This window comes from Bos indicus x Bos taurus, chromosome 3 (assembly GCF_003369695.1).
Source record: "Bos indicus x Bos taurus breed Angus x Brahman F1 hybrid chromosome 3, Bos_hybrid_MaternalHap_v2.0, whole genome shotgun sequence".
Lineage (NCBI taxonomy): Eukaryota > Metazoa > Chordata > Mammalia > Artiodactyla > Bovidae > Bos > Bos indicus x Bos taurus.
In genome coordinates, this window is record NC_040078.1 from 84416389 (window position 1) to 84439549 (window position 23161).

At 39.3% G+C, this 23161-nt stretch overlaps 1 protein-coding gene across 3 annotated transcripts in view; it reads right to left on the bottom strand.

Annotated features, from left to right (window-relative positions):
- The window catches only part of NFIA (nuclear factor I A), a 400777-nt gene that overhangs the window by 91591 nt on the left and 286025 nt on the right, over positions 1 to 23161 (bottom strand). For all 3 annotated transcript variants that reach the window (XM_027537074.1, XM_027537072.1, XM_027537073.1), the window contains exon 7: positions 605 to 733. In XM_027537074.1, the coding sequence (XP_027392875.1) occupies positions 605 to 733 (129 nt within the window). The remainder of the gene's footprint in view (positions 1 to 604; positions 734 to 23161) is intronic.

The window sequence follows — 23161 nt, forward strand, 5'->3', positions numbered from 1 at the left end:
CCTGAATGCAAAATGCCACACATTGAAATCAGGTTTCAAGAAAGGGGGTGAGAGAATGAAAATAAACTCACCTAACACACACATATACACAAACACACACACAGGCACACACAAGTGCCCCTCTCATGCAATTTCTAAGATAAGGAAGTGTTAGTTGCTCATTAGCATCCAACTCTTTGTGACCCCATGGACTGTGGCCACAAGGTCCCTCTGTCCATGGACTTCTCCAGGCAAGAACACTGGAGTGGGTAGCCACTCCCTTCCCCAGAGGATCTTCCCAACTCAGGGATCTCCCAGATAGCAGGCAGACCCTTTACCATCTGAGCCACCAGGAAAGCCCTTAAGACAGATTTGATTTTGGTTAATTCAAATTACCTCCCACCTCTTTGCAACATCCCACCAGCAAAGAAAGAGGTAAGGATCAGGGTTTGATACCAAATCTCTTGGGTCCCTACAATTCCAAAGCAGTCCCCGAGGATAAGAAACTGGAACACTCACTTCCTTCACAACTACTCTGGGGGAGTCCTCGTTGTCTCTCATTTTACTACTCTCGTTCCAAGGTCATGAACTAAGCACAATCAAGGGTGCAGGCGGAGCAGCTCACCTCTGGGTCCTGTAATGACGGGTCGGTGATGCTGTGTGAATGCCGTTCCCAGGGAGGAGGTCTGTGAAGGGGAGGGGCTGCTGAAACCAGACTTCTCCGACTTCTTCAGTGTGGTTGGAGATGGCATTCCTGGCAGGAAGGATGAATGGATAAGCACACTTAAGTCACGGAACACAGCTTATGCAACCTACAAGATCAAACTTAAAAGAATTAAAAAAGAAATCTACCTGCGAATGGAAAAGTTATTTTGAATTGGTTTGAATTTGTCATAGAAACAAACAGGTAACGGAAGGGTCCCCTGATGTCAGCAGATAGTTGATTTTAACTTACTCTCCTAAATCACAGCCCATCTGAGGGCTTCTGATCTCTAATTATGGAACACCACTTTCCCAGTGCTTCCTGAAAGTTGTCATCTGGGCCAGAGGCCTCTGGGACCATTCACAGAGACGGCTATAGCAGCATATGAGGATTCGTATGCAATCATTTCATCTGCCCGTTACTTTACTTCAGTGCCAAGGCACATTTTATACAATTTAGCTGTTTTAACATTTAAATAACCCTCAACAATGGTAACTCAGTTGTTCACGCAGTGAATAATTTATGGTGGAAAAAAAGAAAAGGTAAAAATTAACCAATAAAAATTAAATGGTTAAAGATGTCATAGACAATGCAAATAATATTGTAAAAGAATAATGACAATGGAAAGGTATTTAATGACACAGGATAAAGACATAGCAAGCCATTACAAAATGGGATATTACACTGTGATGCCATTTTAAAATGTATTTCTGTGTACAGAGAAAGAACTGCAAAGAAATATGCATACACTATAATAGCAGTTCTCTTCGCATGTCGGATTTGAGTGATTATCCCTGCTTTTTTCTGCTTGTTTTTTTTCCTATGATGAACATATATTACTTTATTTTAAGAATATATAATAAAAGTTTGTTTTTAAAAATAGTATTTGTACTATAGTCTAAGCTTTTCATAGCATTTCCAGCATAGCAAATGCTCTAGGAAGAAAATCAGGCAAAAATCGTCCCCTGTAATTACTGCATGTGTGACGTTCTCAGCAACCACACTGACACACACAGCTAGAGGCATCTATCAGTTTGGTAGGGTGCCGATTAAAACCATGAAAACTTGCATGTAAAAATAAAGGAAATGATTCCTAGTCTCCACATCACAGGACAAATTTGGGCTCTTTTAACTTTGCAGTACAAAATTGGTCTGATTTCATGTCAAAGAACCAAATCTCATTTCACTTATATATTTATATGTATTATGCTCTGTCTATGACCAGAGAATTATTTGGATGACCTGGAAAAATAAATAATAAAAATAATAATGATATTAGCCTGTAACTGTTATCAAGTAGTTGCTAAGTATCATTACTATTCTAAAAGCTTTGTAAGTATAGATCTGTTCAGAAACTTAGCTAGTTTGGCCTATGTCTAAACATGTCCTTATTTCTGACCACAGATTTCCTTAATGAGATTCTACAAGACAACCTTCAAGTGTCACTACAGATTCTGTAAGAACAGAGACCAGGCCTGCTTCTATTTTCAGGCTATCTGACAAACAGTCTAGAACATACCAAGTGGCCTGAAAAGATATGTCAACTATTAACACTTTTACAGTTCTCAGCTTTATCTGCGGCTTTACTAAGAGATGCCTGGACAGAGCCAGACTTGGGGTTTTAACCCCAGGAAAGAAACAAACTGCAAATTGTAAGTAAATCTGCATAGACAGACAAGGACAACATGAAGTGGCGTGTGATTTTCACACAAACTAGACAAATCAGGATCAGATCCATTCTAGATCAATATCTATGTGACTTGAATTAGAAACAAGTCACTAAGTGACTTTAGCTGTATTTGTTTGCTCACTGAATCAGTAACCAAAGTCATGTCATGCCAATGTCCTAACATCATTAGGATGAATTGAGATTTTGGGTTAACGTTCACTGCAAGTAACCTAACCTAAGGTATCGTCATGAGAAGAGATTTCAAATTTAAAAATAAAAAGAAAGGAATACAAAGCTCCAAATGTAAACAAATCTCCCAATTCATTCAAACTTCTGTGCAAACACATTTTAAGGCTTCCAACCAGTCCACTGATTTAAACTCAGCCAAATGCCTGAACTATGTGTCATAGAGCAGAAATAGAATAGAAAATGAAAATGTCAAAACTTTTAAGATGGCAGGATTTTTTTCAGATGATGGAATTGATGAAATGCAGTATCTGAACTAATCTTATTAAAGAAAGCAAATGGTTCGACTCAAGGAAAAGCTGTCATTTCTTTGAAAAGTTCATGTTTTCCAACCCATGCCATTCTAAATAGGGCAGAAACGCTGACATGCTTTAAACACACCAGTTCCACTCTTAAAAGGGGGAGGGAAATTATATTTAGATGATACACATCAAGATGATGAAGGTGGTAAATGGATTCAAAATGATCAAAATTCAAATCCTCTTTAAAAGGGTTAAACTGAGAAGAAATACTGTGTGTACGTGAAGAACAAGCCAAACTCTGTATAATCTTCTAAATTTATCACAGCCAAGTAATATGAACCCCGAGACTGTCATGAATCTCAAAATTACTTTATGTTTTCAATTTTTAAAGACTCATACTGAGCACTTTTCCTTATTATATACTTTAATATTTTCTCCATATGCATAATGTATGTTTTGGTTAATTTGCTCTGTATACTTAATTGACCAAATGAAGTTTCAAAATGCTAGTCAACTGATTTCTGTTTAAAGCTAGACAACATTAATCCTAGTTTTTCTTTCTGAAATCAAATTTGGTTTCTGTATGTTATGTTAAAAATAAACTCCTTGTTAAAATTTCTTTTACCAAATAGCTATACAACTGTTATACAATTACTGCACAGATGACTGACTGATTGGCTTTCTCTTAATGAGTCAAAACTTTCATTTCAATATATTTTTTAGAAGTATCAGATTTTTTAAAAAAGATGATGATGTAATGCTACACATTTCTCTGGAACAAACAAAATATTACTTCAAAGTTCTTTTTGATATATAAAAATAAAGAAGTCTAGCTGGATTTAGAAAAGGCAGAGGAACCAGAGATCAAATTGCCAACATCCACTGGATCATCAAAAAAGCAAGAGAGTTCCAGAAAAACATCTATTTCTGCTTTATTGACTATGCCAAAGCCTTTGACTGTGTGGATCACAATAAACTGCGGAAAATTCTGAAAGAGATGGGAATATCAGACCACCTGATCTGCCTCTTGAGAAATCTGTATGCAGGTCAGGAAGCAACAGTTAGAACTGGACATGGAACAACAGACTGGTTCCAGATAGGAAAAGGAGCACGTCAAAGCTGTATATTGCCACCCTGCTTATTTAACTTATATGCAGAGTACATCATGAGAAACGCTGGGCTGGAAGAAGCACAAGCTGGAATCAAGACTGCCAGGAGAAACATCAATAACCTCAGATATGCAGATGACACCACCCTTTTGGCAGAAAGTGAAGAAGAACTAAAGAGCCTCTTGATGAAAGTGAAAGAGGAGAGTGAAAAAGTTGGCTTAAAGCTCAACATTCAGAAAACGAAGATCATGGCATGCGGTCCCATCACTTCATGGCAAATAGATGGGGAATCAGTGGAAACATTGGCTGACTTTAATTTGGGAAGCTCCAAAATCACTGCAGATGGTGACTGCAGCCATGAAATTAAAAGAAGCTTACTGCTTGGAAGGAAAGTTATGACCAACTTAGACAGCATATTAAAAAGCAGAGACATTACTTTGTTAACAAAGGTCCATCTAGTCAAGGCTATGGTTTTTCCAGTAGTCATGTATGGATGTGAGAGTTGGACTATAAAGAAAGCTGAGCGCCGAAGAATTGATGCTTTTGAAGTGTGGTGTTGGAGAAGACTCTTGAGAGTCCCTTGGACTGCAAGGAGATCTAACCAGTCCATCCTAAAGAATATCAGTCCTGGGTGTTCATTGGTAGGACTGATGTTGAAGCTGAAACTCCAATACTTTGGCCACCTCATGCGAAGAACTGGCTCGTTGGAAAAGACCCTGATGCTGGGAAAGATTGAGGGCAGGAGGAAATGGGGATGACAGAGGATGAGATGGTTGGATGGCATCACCGACTCAATGGACGTGGGTTTGGGTGGACTCCAGGAGTTGGTGATGGACAGGGAGGCCTGGTGTGCTGCAGTTCATGGGGTCGCAAAGAGTCGGACACGACTGAGCAACTGAACTGAACTGAGCCTGACTTTATCAGGTGAGTCCTTCAAAAGAAGGATTAGAAGTCAGAGAGAGTCTCCTGCTTACTTTGAAAAAATAAGCTGCCACATGGTAAAAATGACCTGTGAGAGGGCCACATGGCAAGGAACTGTAGGGACCTCAAGGGGCTAAGTAGGGCTGTGACTGACAGAGGGCTTTAAGGAAGCTAGAACCTTAGTTAAAGCTGCAAGGAATCGAATTCTGCCAAATCATGTGTTGGGATTGATGTATATAAAATACTAGGTGTAAAAAATAGATAGCAAATGGAAACCTGTTATAAAGCACAGGAAGCTCAGCTCAGGGCTATGTGATGACCTAGAGAGGGTGGAATGGGCAGTGTGGGTGGGAAGTTCAAGAGGGAGGGATCTACATATACATATGGCTGGTTCACTTCATTGCACAGCAGAAACTAACACAACGTTGCAAAGCAATTAAAAAGAAAAAAATACTTTCTCCCCCCCACACCCATCCCAGAGAAAACCCTAAGCGAAAGGACTTTGGCCTGGACAAAATTTTGATTGTAGTCTTGTGAGTCCCTGAGTAAAGGAACCAGCTAAGCAGCGTTCAGACTCTTGACCCATGGAAACTGTGAGATAATAAATGTGTGATGCTTTAAGCTAAACGTGGTAATTTGTTACACAGCATTAGCAGACAAACATGATATTAAAATATAAGATATTAAAATATAACAAGTTGACCCTAGTAATATGTAATTAAAGATGCCTGGTGCTAAGTCATTTCAGTCGTGTCCGACTCTTTGCGACCTCATGGACTGTAGCCAGCTGGGCCCCTCTGTCTGTGGGACTCTCCAGTCAAGAATACTGGAGGTTTCCATGCCCTCCTCCAGGGGATCTTCCGACCCAGGGATTGAACCCACATGTCTTACATCTTCTGCATTGGCAAGTGGGTTCTTTAACACTAGCACCACCTGGGAAGCCCATTAAAGAAGCTTACTATGCACTAACTAACCTCTAGAAATCCAGAATTTTTCAATATTTTTAATGTCTGTTCTAGTAATGAGGTTTTCCATTAGCCTACGCTCACCCAGAGAAAATGGTTAAGACATCTTCTTAGGAAAGAGGCTTAAAGTTATTTCTAGTGGTGTAAGCACTTTGGAAAATTTCTATTTTCTCCTGATTATTTCAGGAAATAACAATAATAAAATGTGATCAAATGATATGAAGAAACTCAAAATAATTCTGGAGGTCTCTTATAACAAATCAAGAGTTTTGGGGGGCGGTAACTTTTTGCTGCAACCTGAAATAAAAAAGAATATACAGGAGAAAAATCATAATCAATATTAACTCCCCCTCTCTCCTGAGTCATGAGATTACCACCCACTTTGACCAAGAATTTTATAGTGACAAGAGGCAAATACTACAGGAATGAGAAGAAAGTATAATAATGCTGTTCTTTGCTTGAGAAAGCTTCTAAAATGAGATATTTTTGAGTCAAGGAGCTACAACATTAGTGGGAAAGGGGAAGAAAGAGATCACAATAACCTATAATTATTCCACTGACCATAGAACACCATGCTAGATTTTTAAAAGGAGGCAAAAAGTCCGGGTTAGTGCTTAATTTGTTAGAGTACTTAGTCAAAAATCCAACTGTCCTGTGAAACTTATCCCTGTTTAATGTTGTTCCAGACAGCAGGACCTTATCTTGTCTGTCACTGGAGTTTGGGTGATGTAGTTCCAGTTGTTAGAAAAGATTTAACTGGTATATGTTTCTGTCTTCAAAGTATTAAAGTTGAGAACAGAAAAGTTAGGGGACTTCCCTAGAGGTCCAGTAGTTAAGATTTCATGGTCCTCCTGTAGGGGACAAGGGTTTGACCCCTGATCAGGGAACTAAATCCTACATGCCACATGGCCCGGCCAAAAAAAAAAAAGGAAAGAAAGGTTAGTTTTAATACTGTTCATTTAGACTCACAATCTGTTTGGGAGAAGCTCTGGAAACCGACAAACTCTGCACTTTCATTTTAAAATCCAACATATAAGCTGGTTAGAGAGGACCACTAAATGCTGCTTAAGTTCGGTTGTTCATGTTTGACTTCAGACATTCTCCTGTTTGCTATCATGATCGAATTCCCAACAACCCATCTTTACTGCTTTACCAGAACAACTATTATACTAAATCTAAAGGCTATTAGAAGCCTTCATCCACCGAGGAGCCTCAAGAGAGCCACAAGGCAGCTAAAAAGATGCCATCAAATTCCTACATATTGATCATTTCCAAAAATCAGGCTGAGAATAATAAAAGCCACAAATGACAGAGTCCTGCTATGTACCCTGTACTTACAAATCCTTACGTCTGTGTCTCAGAATGGTAGGTATTATTATCCTACCTACCTCTAACGTAGTGTCACAGAAAGTAGGTATCAAGGATATCAAGCAACTTGCTCAAGACCATACAGCCATTCTTTTCTGTACACCTGTAACTAGCACATCACTGTTAATCAATCACACTGCAATATAAAATAAAAATTAAAAGATACAGCCATTAAGTGATCATTCTGACCCAGGTCTCTCAGGTTCTGAAGCTTGTATTGTTTTGTTAAATATCATACTCCCTCCTGTAGTTTCCCTTGTACACTGTAAAAACAGTGTCCTATTTAAGGCAACAAAATACAGTTGAACTTTCTGATATCCAAAGAAAAGTGATTACCAACTGCAAAAGAATATGCAAAATATTAAAATGACTCTGAAGTACAGTACTAAGAATCATCTTGTCTTATATACCAGAGGTTTTACTTGGCCTTAGTAGGAATCAGTTAGGATTTTATTAAACATCCTGAATATATTACCAGTAATTCTAACACAGAACCTCCAAAAGAAAAATATCACACAGACTTAGAAGTCTTCTAACAGATAATAGATGTTAAGTTCTAAAACAGCAAATATATACACATTAATATATACAACAGGCCTCTTCCCTATCAACACCTTGTTTTCTCAATAGCCTCCTGCAGACATTAGCAGAAAGGATCACAATTCTTCTTTTAAGAGTCACTGATAAACTCCGATAAACTCCAAGCCTAGTCTATATGATAATGCAGAAATGCCTCACTTAATCAAAAGTATGTGGCTAACACACACAATTATTTAAAATTCAGTAAGTCTTGACATCAAGGGAGACCTCTGAGCTACTAACATTGGTGTCAAAGCAGGTAACTAAGTAGAGGCATTTCACTCATAAGAAGTGCAGTTTTACAGAAACTAAGAGAAGTATTTCAAGAAGACAGTTGTGACAGAGTGAGGTGAGTGCTGTTGAGAGGTCAAGCATAATGAGAATAAACGAGCTCTATGAGAGTGAGGAGCATGGAAGATGGGTTAGAATGGACTGCAAAAATCAACAGGAAGGGAAGAAGCAGGACAATCGGTATAGTCAATTCTCATGAAGTTAGTTTGTAAAGGGAAGCAGACAATTAGGGTAGTAGCTTTAGGAAGAAGGGGGGAAGCAGTGGGAGACAGTAAAGCATGCTGGCCTACTGATGGAAGTGTCCAGCAGATGGGCAGAAGGCCATGGCTTGGTGGGAGGATAACTGAGCGAGCGAAGTCCCAGAGAGGGTGAGAGGCCACAAGATTAGTACGTGGAGGAGCGAGCCAGGATTTGGACTGAGCTAGCCAAAGCCCTTCCTCCCTTCAGTATACTATTTCACCCAGGTGCCCACTTCTGAACAAAGTTCCCATTACTGCTACACACCAATCACAGGCTGGTTTAAAAGAGAGCTTATTAATGGTACGCAAACATTTTTCTCCAGCCTAAATAACATGCTAACTGCCGTCCTGACTGTTGTCTCTACATTTGGGTCTTCAGATTCCCTTCTACCTCCAGGTCTCAGTGTGGGGAATGGATACACCAGTCACGGCCGTCAGACTAATGTTGTCGGCATAAACTGCAGTGCCACTTCTCAAGCACAAAACAAAAGCTGAGGACCAGCACTCTATCTCACAAGTCACCTACCACCAGCAGATTTACGCCCAGACGCTCAGCTTCTAGATGCAGAGCACTGTCCCAGTCTCTAGCCCCCCCAAGCAAGAACAGAACCATTATAGGGCCATTTCAGCTAGACTTTATATGAGATCATCTCCAAGGGTGATGCTAAATAAAGACTGTGATTGGATAGATTAATCCCACAGTCAAAGGACCATCCTGTTTTGTGGCTATCAACACATGCTGTGTGATAGGAGTTAGTTCAAGATACTGTATTCACCCTAGATTTGTGTCCTAATGGTAAAACCCATTAGGGTTCATTCTAAAGTAATTTAGTATGATTAACACACTCAACAATACAAAAAGGTAAAACATTCAGACTATTTTGACTTTTAACCTTTTTCAGTGAATAAAAATGTTTTAAAATCATTTTTATGATGGAGAGAATAAAATGAAAGTTAATATAGCTTCTGAGGTGTATCCTCATTGTTCTATATGCAACCATTTAAAATGAGCTAAAAGGACCCCCCCCCCAAAGAATTATCACATCATAAAGAAGTTCAGGTAATTTAAAAGTCTTGGACACAAATGATTTCTTCAATTTAGAAAAAAATGGGAGAATGGAGTACAAAATTATATGGATAATTCAGGAGAAAAGAAATGATGAGTTCGCTAATGTATTCCAAATGTTCACTTGTTAAGTGAAAATTTACAGCCAGAGAGAGTGAAGGATACACACAAGGAAACTGCTAAGTCACTTCAGTCGTGTCCGACTCTGTGAGACCCCATAGACGGCAGCCCACCAGGCTCCCCGTCCCTGGGATTCTTCAGGCAAGAACACTGGAGTGGGTTGCCATTTCCTTCTCCAATGCATGAAACTGAAAAATGAAAGTGAAGTCGCTCAGTCGTGTCCGACTCTTAGCGACCCCATGAACTGTAGCCTACCAGGCTCTTCCATCCATGGGATTCTCTAGGCAAGAGTACTGGAGTGGGATGCCATTGCCTTCTCCGCACCATACAAAAAAAAAATCTGGTTCCTGAGCCAACAATAAAGTCTCATGACTTCTGAGATTTCCTTTCCTTTCAGGGTAAATACAGACACCCCACTGTCAGGATGCTGTTGTTGTTCGGTTGCTCCGTCATGTCCGACTCCTTGTGACCCCATGGACTGCATCACGCCAGGCTGCCCCGTCCTTCACTATCTCTCAGAGTTTGCTCAAACTCATGTTCATTAAGTCAATGATGCCATCCAACCATCTCATCCTCTGTCACCACCTTCTCCTGCCCTCAATCTTTCCCAGCACCAGGGTCTTTTTCAATGAGTCAGCTATTGCATTTCATATACTTACAAGTTGGAGATTCCCTACCCATCCTATCTTCTCCCTAACCATCTCACCCTCTCCCATGTATTCAGGGCAGGATTGATTTTGGCTCAACACAGCACTCACACACATTCACAGAGGACTGAGAATGAAAAAGAAATTACTGAGAAAACTAAACTATTTTCTTTGCATGAAAAAATAGTACAATATAGCATAATGTTTTATTCATTCTGCCTAGATACCCAGATGAAAAGTAAAAAACTCAATCATACATATGTTTGGTTTATATCTGCTCTGTCCAATATGGTAGCTACTAGCCACATGTGGTTACTTAAATTTAAATTAATTAAAATTAAATGAATTAAAAACTTCAGTGGCTCAGCACAGCCACATTTCAAGTGCTCAATGGCCTTATTTGGCTAGCTGTTACAGTATTGGACAGTGCAGAGTTAGAACATGTTGCATCACTGCACACAGTTCCATTCGACAGCTTTGGTCTATATGCCACCAAATAATCTTTTAGATTTTTGGTCCTGCTGTAGAACAGCAGATAAATCTTACTTTGATATATTTTATCAGCATGTTTAACCCTCTTTTAAATTGTAAAAGCAAAGCACATGCACTATACATGAGTTGCATAAAGGGAAATAAAAAAACCTAAACAAATGCCTTTTCCTCTTTATCTTCAACAAGCTGAGGGTAAGCCAGTGCTCAAACTTGGTCAATAACCTTTTAGAGACTTTTCTCCACTCACAATATTCATTTAGATGATGTGGAGTTAAGTGTTTATCAAAATATGTTCACTCTGTCAGTTAAAACATGATTGAAAGCTTGGATTTTAAGGTGCCTGCTGGTAGAATTTAATTTGTAAGAGATGCACAGTCTGTGACATTCCCTGCTTGGGATATGCCTACACTGGGAATCTATTAAGTCCTAATGTTCCTTGGTTACAAGCAGAGCACCCATCATTTTACTTAAAATCTGAAAACTGATGTGAACATTTCATAAGGGAAAAAAGAAATATAATTTTAGGTCTCTTCAAATTGCTTGAACTGTGAAATCAAGTAATGAACGCTAGAAAAGGTTCTGTCAGCTAGAATCTCAGCTTAGTGTAGTCAGCATTTTCTTGCTAAACCTTATTATGGCAAAGCATTTGATTTTTCATCTCTGCACTCTGTTCATCTCCACAAATAAACTACTTTGACCTCCACCTGTTATGTTACTTAGTGAAATCTGCCTGCCATCCTTCAATAACCCTATTCTTTGCCTTCAAAGGCCTTTGAGTCGTCAAGAAAGTGGGGAGGTAGAGCCGGGCAATGAACTGAGTGGATAGCACTTTGTAACCATGGGGTAGTTCATAGCTCAGGACACAAGCCACAGGGCAAAAGGAAATGGATTTTTTTTTTTTAAGCTATGCCTGGGGATGCTGGAAGGGGGCAATACATTTAATCATTTTAACATTAAAAATTTTCACAGAAACATGCTCTCTTTTGAGCTCTTATTTAAGGCAGAAAACTGGCTTCCTCCTCATAAGAAGACCTCTCTCTAAAAGAGTCATACCTTCATTTCAGAGAGATAAGCCAACAGGTCATTTCAAAGCTTAAAAATACTTAAGCAGGTTTATGATTCTGACAGTTGGCAAAACAAAATGAACTGCTAACCTCAAATGCAGCTTTGTGGATACAAAAGGCCCAGATCATTGTTAAAAACTACTAAAACAAACAAAAACATAAAATCAAAAGGAAATAGCTGCGTACAACGACACGAGCCGTTTTCAGAAGCAAAACGACATATCAGAAGAGAGGATTCTGTGTAAAGTTGCACTTCTGATGAATGCTACATTCAACAGACAAGATGGTGTCTGTCTAATTACACTGAACACTTATCAGAGCGGGATTAGCAGGATGTTTCTGCTCACTGTCATTCTTTGTGACAACGTAATGATAGATCCGTTTACTTAGGAGTGCAATTATTAAAAACCGTGCTGTTTTCTTAACTGTCTTCATATCTTGGAAATATTTTATTAAAAATTACTTATCTGAATAAAGGGTAAATGCTTGGCAAAGCTTTTCATATCAATTAAGTAAATGAGTAAGTTCCATTCAGTCACAGTCTTCGTTGAGCATCTTATGCGAGTTTGCGGAAACTTGATCACTATAACAATTTTATACTGGAGTTAATGATTCACCCTTTTTTCGCCTTGTCTTATTTGTCCAAATCCTGAAGTTCGGTTTTCACTGAAACTAAAAACTGCTCATGGCCGACATTTTCTCTGGAGTCATGATTTAGCACTTCTCCTTCATATTCACACCTTTTTTTGGAACCCCACACAAGAATCCAATTTTATACAGACAACTCTCCATGGGCCAATCAGAATGGGATGCTAGCAAGATACCATCTTCTGCATCTTTTTCTACTTGAATAATTCACTTTATCCAGTGCCTATTAGGAAAAGGTCTTCATGCACGATAAAACCAAGAAAGCAAACCACACTGGACTCTACAAGTAGGCTGGCTACCTCCCAAGCCAAAGGACTATTTCCATACGTACTTAAACAGACAAACCTAGGTTCCTCTCTCTCTCTCTCTCTTTTTTGATTCCAGTTACCAACCCTCAAATAATAACTGTTGCCAACTGAATGTGAAAAACAACCAAATATATGTACTGAGGGTAAGTTGCTGAACCTCTCCCACAGGGAGAGTTTATTTCTCAGGCTTTGTTCAACTTAAGACAACTATCAATTAGTCCAAGTGGAAGATAATGACATTTATAACAACTTTTCTCTGCAAAAGTCTCCAAATGTGTGGCTAGGATAGAAATTTATGTGACCCAATATAATAATTATGTGTTATAAAGATTTTTTTTTTAAACTAAAGGCATGTTAAGGCTTCAATGCCAATGGACAAACTCATAAAAATATCAAGCACATCAAAAGGAGAAAAATGACCAGTTAAGTCTTTTGAGGATACAATTTCATTTCTAAAGGAAAAAAGAAATCACCCACTGGCAAAAAGAAGTCTTAAAATTAGAAGCAGGTGTCTTTGCTATGAAGTGATAAATATCAAAGAATAGCTGGCCCTGAAAAGTATTCTTATGCATCCCTTATTACTTTTAATCTTCACACGTGTATTTTGACATTAGAACATGAAGTGCTGCTTATGCAAGTACCTAAAGTGTGTTAAAACATGAGGGACACTGCACAGCCATTTTGATAAACTGTCTCTTCGCTCAGGTTCATGAAATGGCTGAAAGGCAGACTGCGGATTCTAATGGGCCTTAAGTCATAAGTAATCATGATATCCTAGAATGCATTCATCTTGGAAGCTCATCACAGTGAAGTGATTTCGGGGTCGACAACTAACACTGCAGAATCATCTGGTGCTGCAGAGGACACTTCGGATTAGAAATGGATATTGGGTTGCCATTCCTTGAAAGTCTAATGACTTGAGTGTGTTTCTAAGGATGCAAATGAAAAAACCTTCACCTCTCCTTAGATACAAAGTGGAAAATCCCTAGAGGTTGGCATGTTCCTTCCAAATGAAGCACAATGAGATGTTTCGAACACATTAAAATGTGGAGGGTCATGTGAATGGGCATTTGCAGCTGTCTCTGGAGCCTGTCTCCATTGTGGCTGGGGGTGCTGGATCACAGCACAGAGTCCCCCACTCCAAACAGACCCAGAGAACAGGGAACCAAAGTAACCCAGGATTTAAAAATCCAAATGTTTCAGAGTGGGGGTTTAATTGTTGCAAAAGGGAGATCAGTAATACTTTGAAGAGGCATGCTGAATAACTGTATTTATTCAGTTATTCTATCGGGGTTTAATATTTCATCAAATTAAAGAGATGCTTTGAAATCAAATGATTTTTTTTAATTTTTACTTCTGAAGTTTTCTCCTGTCCCAGAGACATACTCTGTGATTCGGTACAGGAGAGAACACTCTCCACTTTTAGTACCTACTGATTTACTACGTCAGTGTGAGCGTTTCTTATCATCTTCAAGGATGTAACTCACCCATCATCTCCAAAAGGGTGCCATGTCTTCGATTAACTGATGAGCTTATGATGTGCTTGAAATCCATGGATAGATAGAGTTGGATAAATAGGCACTATTGTAATTCTCTGCTGAGCAGGAAAGCTACTGAGATGCGCACCATTGCATCAGAAACTGCTGGGCTGCGCGGGGCAGAAAAGTTCCTGACTCCTGAGACCTGTGTATGCCTGGACTTTTCTTTCTTTTTGCTCCCATCCCCATAGAGAGCCTCAAACTCAGTACTACACACCAATTTTGTTAAAAACACTGGTGGCCAGAAGAGAGAGAAACTTTTCCCCATATAAACTGACAATATTACACTTGGTTATTTAACATTTAAATAGAATCATCAGTGTGTAGGCCTGCAAGAGGGAAGTTAAGTCTGCAAATAGTATTATTAGTGATCTGTACTTATTATTATTAGTGGTATGTGCATATACGTACAGATATGTAAGTGCTCAAAAATGGACTGCAGCCTATCAGGCTTCTCTGTCCACGGAATTCTCCAGGCAAGAATACTGGAGTGGGTAGCCATTCCCTTCTCCAGGGGATCTTCCTAACTCAGGAATCAAACCTGGTCTCCTGCATTGCTGGCAGATTCTTTACTGCTTAAGCCACTAGGGAAGCCCCAATAAACATTAGCTCTTTCTAATAAAACCACGTATTTAAATTTTTAGCAGCATTCCAATGACAAAATAAAAGTAAATTTATCTTTTATTATTAATCAGAATGTGGTATTACTAATGTCTAGGAAATACCTACATTGTGTTCATAGAACAGATCAGAGGAAGTAGGGACACTAAAGAAGCATTGTTTTTGCTCTTTGTATCAGAGGTGAAAAATACCTTCTGAATCCTACAAATATTTATTAATATGTATTAGACAAATAAAATCTATTAGATATAGAAAAATCAACACAGGAAATTCTTAGGTAAGTCATTATCTATCTACCTATATGTTTGTCTGTCCATATCCTTTGTTTCTTCTCTTCCAACTATACTTTCTGTTATTTTTCCCCTTTGGTGAATTTAATCTCATTGCAGAATAATTTTGTTTCCTCTCAGTAAACACCTGCTTTGATGCCGCCCAATTTCATTATCTGCAAGTTAGAACTGCTTTAGGAAGGGGTTGAGTCCATGGGTGCAGATAGCTAAATTTTTTGCTGGAATGGGCTGGCATTGTGTTGTACCCTTTCTGAGTGTTGCCTACACATCCGCATTCTACCTGTTTTTCAGAGATAAAGAAAGATAAGATAGTTTGAAAGGGAGGAAATGGGGACAGCGTTCACTGACACTCCTTTAATAACGGAAAGGCTGATACATCTGCTCTTCAAGCAATTACAGCGGAGGATAGTGGTCCAAGCCAACGAATCAACTCCTAAACTACATGACTTTTAGCACACTCAAGTCCTTGTAGAACTGGGTACTGGTTTAACCAGTTACCGTTCTTCTTTCTCTGGGGTGGAAGGTTTGTCCTATCTATTTTTATATGCCTTCTATCATCTTGCACAATGCTTCATATATAAGAGATGAAGATATGTATAATAGGCTTTCAATTTAACTTCACAGTATCTTAAACTCACACGGGCATCTCAGCTGGTGCAGCTGGTAACGAACCCCCCTGCCAATGCAGGAGACGCAAGAAGACACGGGTTCAATCCCTGGGTCGGGAAGATCCCCTAGAGGAGGAAATGGCAACCCACTCCAGTATTCTTGCTGGGAGAATCCAATGGACAAAGGAGCCTGGTGGGCTACAGTCCATGGGGTTGCAAAGAGTCAGATATGACTGAGTGTCTGAGCACACATCTTAAACTCACATAGCACTTCAGCATTTTGAAAAAGGGGTATAATATATGTGTAAAGCTTTAAGTTTATAAGTATACTTTACATTTATTAAAAACACCTTTATCTCTGTGCCATGCACAGTACTTTGCACACAGCTGGTGCTTAAAAAATGGTAGCTCCTGTTTTTATTATCATCTCATACGATCTTTTCAAAGCTACGAGTTAGGAAGGCCAGCTGTTTTAAAGAACCCATTGTTGACATACGAGAAAATGAAAATTCAGAGAAGTCATTTGCTAAAAATCCAAGGCTTGTTCGTAACAGAAGAATTGGAGGATTTTGAATCTCAATTGTACTTTTCTCCTCTTTAAAATACATGTTATTTCTCTCTTATTTTCTCCCTCCCCAGCAAGCCCATGAAGATTGCTGTGGCTGGGATGAAATTTACTCGAAAGCTCCTCCTTACAATGTGCCAAGTAAGGCCACTTGATGAGCCAGCTCTTTGCCACCTAAGGCACGGGGGCTGTGCTGAAGACAGTGACAGGAGCAGGAGACGGAGGACGATTCCCCACATAAAGAGAAGGTACAGGATACACTTTTCCTTCCTGCTTTCTAGAATATTCACACAGCTTCGTTTTCAAACATGAAATAAAAAATTTGGAGGCTTGGGTAATTTATTTATTCAGACAAGGCAAGCTAAAATGCAGCATCTGTTTTCCTGGGAGCTTCCGTATTCACAAAATCGTGCATCTGAGTTCTCTGATGCACGTCAAGCTGCACTCATTCACTCGACGAATGCACTCAATCACTGAACAAATGTACGCAGCACTCCACTTCCTGAGCACTTTGCCCTCCTCAAAAGATAAGATAAGACATGTGCGGTTCCCATCTTATTACTTATTCAGTTAGCCAACAAATCTTGATTGAATGGTTATTACCACGTACCAGGTACTTTAACTGGCTTCAGGAATACAAGTTATTTTTTGGATTGTGCTTTACCATATATCTGACAAACACACATCCACACACATATGGTGTACATGCGTTTACATGGGAAGAGTATTTCTTTTCTTCTAATAGGTAATCTTTTATTAGAATATGTTGTTCTCGCTCCCTTTGTTAGCTTTAAAAAATAGCCTTGATAAAGAAGATATGAACATTTCTGAAGGGCAGTTAAGGAGTGCTCAATTTGTAATATAGTTCATCTCTCATAACCCCGTATTTGGATGAAATTTCTCTGCTAACAGACGGTCACTAGAGAGCAAGAACCCTTGTCACTGCAGTGGTGTTCTCTGGTGCACTGGTCTCTACCTGGCAAGTGCCAATATTAAAGAGGTAATGGGAGACAATGTTGTCACATAATGATGATTTCCCAATGCTCTATAAATGCAGAAGAAAAGCCAAGACATTGATCCTATGGCAGTGTTCTGTAACAGTGACTCTTCCTATTACAGCAGGAGACTGTGGGAGGTTTAATCATCTCCCTTAATATATGCCAGTGCGGCTGAGTGTCCATGATCAATGGACTACTGTTACTAGTCTGCAGCCTTTTTACTGGCATTGATAATGGGCTTCTGCTCATGTGTCTCAGCTACAAGTTTAAGCTGGTAAACTTTCCCCACTCTTACAACTGATGAATGACTATTAGCAGTCAAATTAGGACCAGCGGAGTTGGGAATCAACTGAACTCCATATGGAATATTGAAAACTACAATGAACCAACCTAAGTCTGCAAAATGCAACTGTGTTCCTAGCAGTTGTGACACTTGAACTCTGGTTCTAAATGTCCTCGGCTTCTGGTTGACCCAATGTTTACCAACTACTCTTCTAAAAATACCTTTAAAAATGTATATATTGACTTAATAATTGTGATAAGAACAGACAGTGTATTATTATAGTGCTTAATTTTAACTTTCAAAAATGAGGACTGCTGTGCCTCTGGAAAAGGTCAGTTTTCATTCCAATCCCAAAGAAAGGCAATGCCAAAGAATGCTCAAACTACTGCACAATTGCATTCATCTCACACGCTAGTTAAGTAATACTTAAAATTCTCCAAGCCAGGCTTCAGCAATATGTGAATTGTGAACTTCCAGATGTTCAAGCTGGTTTTAGAAAAGGCAGAGGAACCAGAGATCAAATTGCCAACATCCTCTGGATCATCAAAAAAGCAGAAGAGTTCCAGAAAAACATCTATTTCTGCTTTACTGACTATGCCAAAGCCTTTGACTGTGTGGATCACAATAAACTGTGGAAAATTCTGAAAGAGATGGGAATACCAGACCACCTGACCTGGTTCCTCAGAGATCTGTATGCAGGTCAGGAAGCAACGGTTAGAACTGGACATGGAACAACAGACTGGTTCCAAATAGGAAAAGGAGTACGTCAAGGCTGTATATTGTCACCCTGCTTATTCAACTTATATGCAGAGTACATCATGAGCAACGCTGGGCTAGAGGAAGCATAAGCTGGAATCAAGATTGCTGGGAGAAATATCAGTAACCTCAGATATGCAGATTTCACCACCCTTATGGCAGAAAGTGAAGAACTAAAGAGCCTCTAGATGAAAGTGAAAGAGGAGAGTAAAAAAGTTGGCTTAAAGCTCGACATTCAGAAAACGAAGATCATGGCATGCGGTCCCATCACTTCATGGCAAATAGATGGGGAAACAGTGGAAACAGTGTCAGACTTTATTTTTCTGGGCTCCAAAATCACTGCAGATGTGACTGCAGCCATGAAATTAAAAGATGCTACTCCTTAGAAGAAAAGTTATGACCAACCTAGACAGCATATTCAAAAGCAGAGACATTACTTTGCCAACAAAGGTCTGTCTAGTCAAGGCTGTGGTTTTTCCAGTAGTCATATATGGATGTGAGAGTTGGACTATAAAGAAAGCTGAGCACTGAAGAATTGATGCTTTTGAACTGTGGTGTTGGAGAAGACTTTTGAGAGAGTCCCTTGGACTGCAAGGAGATCCAACCAGTCCATCCTAAAGGAGATCAGTCCTGAGTGTTCATTGAAAGGACTGATGTTGAAGCTGAAACTCCAATACTTTGGCCACCTGATGCAAAGAGCTGACTTATTTGAAAAGACCCTGATGCTGGGAAAGACTGAGGGCAGGAGGAGAAGGAGACAACAAAGGATGAGATGGTTGGATGGCATCACTGACTCAATGGACATGAGTTTGTGTAAACTCTGGGAGTTGGTGATGGACAGGGAGGCCTGGCGTGCTGTGGTCCATGTGGTCACAAAGAGTCGGACATGACTGAGCAATTGAACTAACTGAACTGAAATGAACTGATGCCTTTGGGAAGAAATCTATTTCTGAAAGAAGTTTATCTCTGAAAGTTTTTAAGAAAAGGACTACAGCTAAACTTATTACTTACCAAATTTGGCTTTAAAACTTTTTACTGAACTGTTCAGAACTTCCAGCATCTTGGCTAAAATAACAGTGTCTGTTAATAAAGTTTTACAATCACAAAATAACTGAAGGCATGCTAGAGTTGTGAATATTTTTCTACAGGAGAAAATTTAAGGAGTAAGAAGCTCCTCTTTTCAAACACAGAACTAAATTTCACTGAAAAAGTTGTATAATTTCACATATTTTTCACAATAAAAAATACATTTATTCTAATATTGACTGGCATGTATGTGTCAAATGCAGAAAGTGGTGCAACTGAGTAATCCATGAAACCCACTGAACCCTCAAATGAGTCAATTTTGGGAACACAGACAACCTGAGAAGCTTCACAGGACAGCCACAAAACTGCTTTGTAAGATAGATATATATATGAAAAAAAAGATATGTGGAGAACACAAATTTATATATACCCATGACTGAAAGGCTAAGAGACATCATGTCTCACTTTCAAGTTTGTGAACTTTTTCATTTGAGGTCCAATGGAAATCCAGTTTCACTGCCTCCTTCTGCAGACAGTGTCTCTAATTCTAAAGTCAGGTTGAACCACTCTCTCCTTTTACCCCTGTAGCATTTAATCCTGCTGGCTTTCAACCACCATGAGCTGGTAAGGTCTGTCTCCTTCAATAATCCTAACAATATTTCATACAATTAGAGAACGTTAATTTTAACAAAGGATTTGGCACTTGAAGCAGAAGTTCAAGTTGATCATTTAACTGTCATAACTTTGTGACTTCCCTGGCGGCTCAGTTGGTAAAGAATACGCCTGCAATGCAAGAGACCCAGATTTGATCCCTAGGTGGGGAAGATCCCTTGGAGAAAGAAATGACAACCCACTCCAGTACTCTTGCCTGGAAAATTCCATAGGGAGAGGAGACTGGCGGGCTACTATCCATGGGGTTGCAAAGAGTCAGACACAACTTAGAGACTAAACTGAACTGAGCTTTGTGACAGAGATGGGGCAGAAACCACAGTTCCCATCTTACAGATGGTGTCTGACCACGAAGAAAATCTGGTTTGCCATTGAAGACAGGGACTCAATGGAGTCAACTTTGAACCTACTCTGTACTGCACACAGTCAGCACTTAATAAAGATTCAGTGACTTGGTTTGACTTGAATTATATTGATTAGATGACCAGCTCTTCTTCTTCATGTACTTCCACTGGAGGAAGATGAGAGAGACAGGAGAATTTTCTTCTTGTACTGAGGTATGAACCACTGTGTAAGGGTACCATCTTCTCTGACATGTCTGAAAATAGGTTAGATTTCTATCTGTCTAGAAGAGCATTAATGGCATTCCTACTTACAGTAGGGAGAAAGCTTGGGGATCACAATAGTGAAAGTTCAGGTTGCCTCTAGATAAGGCAAGAATTGAGTGGTAGGAGGCTGCAAAAAGGAACAGTCAAGGAAGGAGCCTAGATCAGGGATTTTCAATCACTAACATGTATAAGCACCACCCATCTTGTTAAAATTCCATGGGTCTGGGTAAGGTCTGAAATTCTGTACTTCTAATAAGCTCCCAGATGATGCCATGTTGCTGGTGCATGGACCACACTTTGTGTAACAGATTAGATGTCACATAATACAGATTTCATAGTGTCTCATATGGGTGTTAATTAAGCTACTATAGAGAAAATTTCATATGGAAATCTGAAAATATTCAGACAAAAATCAAGAAAGTTACAGAAAACATTCTACAGAAGATTCGTTATTGGAATTCTTGATATACAGCTTGTAATAATGAATTGTCCTTTTATTAAAAAAAAAGCATTATCTTAAAAATCAATAAAGTATTCCCTTTAGAAAAAAAGGATTCGATTCCCTTAACGGAATACCCTTCAAGGTGAGAGATACTTGTAATAAAATGCTATATACTACCACTTGTCAACGGGGCCCTTGGTTGAGCCTTAGCAATTGTTTTGCTTGCTGTTGTTGCTTAGTTGCTTAGTCATGTTTGACTGTTTTGAGACCCCACGAACTGTAGCCCACCAGGCTACTCTATTCATGAGATTTCCCAGGCAAGGATACTGGAGCGGGTTGCCGTTTCCTCCTCCAGGGGATCTTCCCAACCCAGGGACTGAACCTGTGTCTCCCTGTTTCCTGCACTGGCGGGCAGTCTTTACTGCTGAGCCACCGGGGAAGCCCACGGCTTTGTTTACTACTTGCTAATAATTGGATTTGACTGGATAATAGCCTACAGATTGAGAATATAGTAAACATCAATTCTGAGAGAATTACTGGTGGCAAGTTCTGCTTTCAGATTTATGGAAAGCACCCAAATTCCCTGCTTTATAGGCTTCATTCATTCATTCGATCAACATTTATTGAGTACGTATTATGTGCCAGACACTGTCAGGGATGCTGGGTGTACAGCAGCAGAAAAGACAGACCCAGGCCCACTACTCAGAGTGTATATCCAAGTAGGAGAACATAAGATAACAGGAGAAGATGGTATAAAGAAAGGAAAAGTTTATGAATTATAGGATGATAGAAGAGAAACAGCAGCTATTTTAAGTCACTGGAAGCCTCACTGATGATGTATTATTTGAACAAAGATCTGAATCCTGAGGATTATATGATTTTATGAGAAAAATGATAGATATCTGACTTTGTTAACAGTTAATACTGTTGGTTCATGTATTATGTCCTATATGTATTTAATAAACCCACAATCCTTCCCCGACCTGGGTGCACGTCAAGGGTTTGGGATAAGGAAGTAGGGGATTTTCAAGTCTTTCTGAAGAATAATTTAAATTTTTTTATTGTTATGTTTTTAATTTCAATACAAGCCTATACTTAAAATACAAGTATAAATGTTTATAGTAAAAGAGGTTACTGGGCAGAGAAGACAAAACTTATATTCCAAAATCAGAACTGAAATTTGGATTAGGGATCCCCAGGTTTACGATCTGTGTGACTCTGGGCAAGTCACCTAACATTTTATAATTCTCAGTTTTCATCTCTACAGAGGCAAGCTCACTCTACTTGCATGATTTAGGGCAATTAAAAAAAAAAAAACTTGGTAGACAGGAAGTACTTAAACAATTGTAACCATAATCTTTGCCATACATACGAAAGCACCATGCTCAGTATCTGACCCAGTGTAGGCGCCTGCCTCTTGGTTTCCTTCCTATTCATTTGCATTATCAGTTCCTCTGCAGTTTTTCATTTGTCCAGATAAACAAGAGTTGATGGTATGTGCACCTTTGCTTGATAGAATTTCATAGGACTCATTTCATCAGTGCATGATTAGCTTCAAAGCTTCGAATCTAACCCAGTTTTGAGATAACTGGGAAACGAAACTAAGTGGAGAGAACAAATGCAGCATTGTAAGAGAAGCAAAAGTCAGCTTGAGGTTGTCTGATGTTTTTAAACTAACATCATCTTTAATCTCCTATGCCCTTCTTCCCAGATAATAAGAGCTGTGCACTAAAAGTGCTGAGATAAACTAATGGGGAACAGGATACTACAAAAGACATTTGAAAGAGCCCATGTAATTTACTGCATGTCTGGTTTGTTTTACTTTCCAAAGCCTTCCTGTTGCTCCAGGAAATTTGTCTCTTCTGGCAACCTTCGGCCCTCTTTTGGCCGGGGAGCGCTGAAAAAGCATTTGAGGGCAGGTAAACAGATGCAAAGCTTTCTGAGTGGAGGAGTAAGCACAGGCCTTGCTTCCTGGGTCACATCTGAGACATAAACAAAGTATCCTTTAGTACTAGCTTGTGAGAATTATTCCAAATGCAGGCAACCAAGAGGCTGCTGGCCTTCAGATATGCATAAACTCCCAGCACGTTATGAAGGTAAT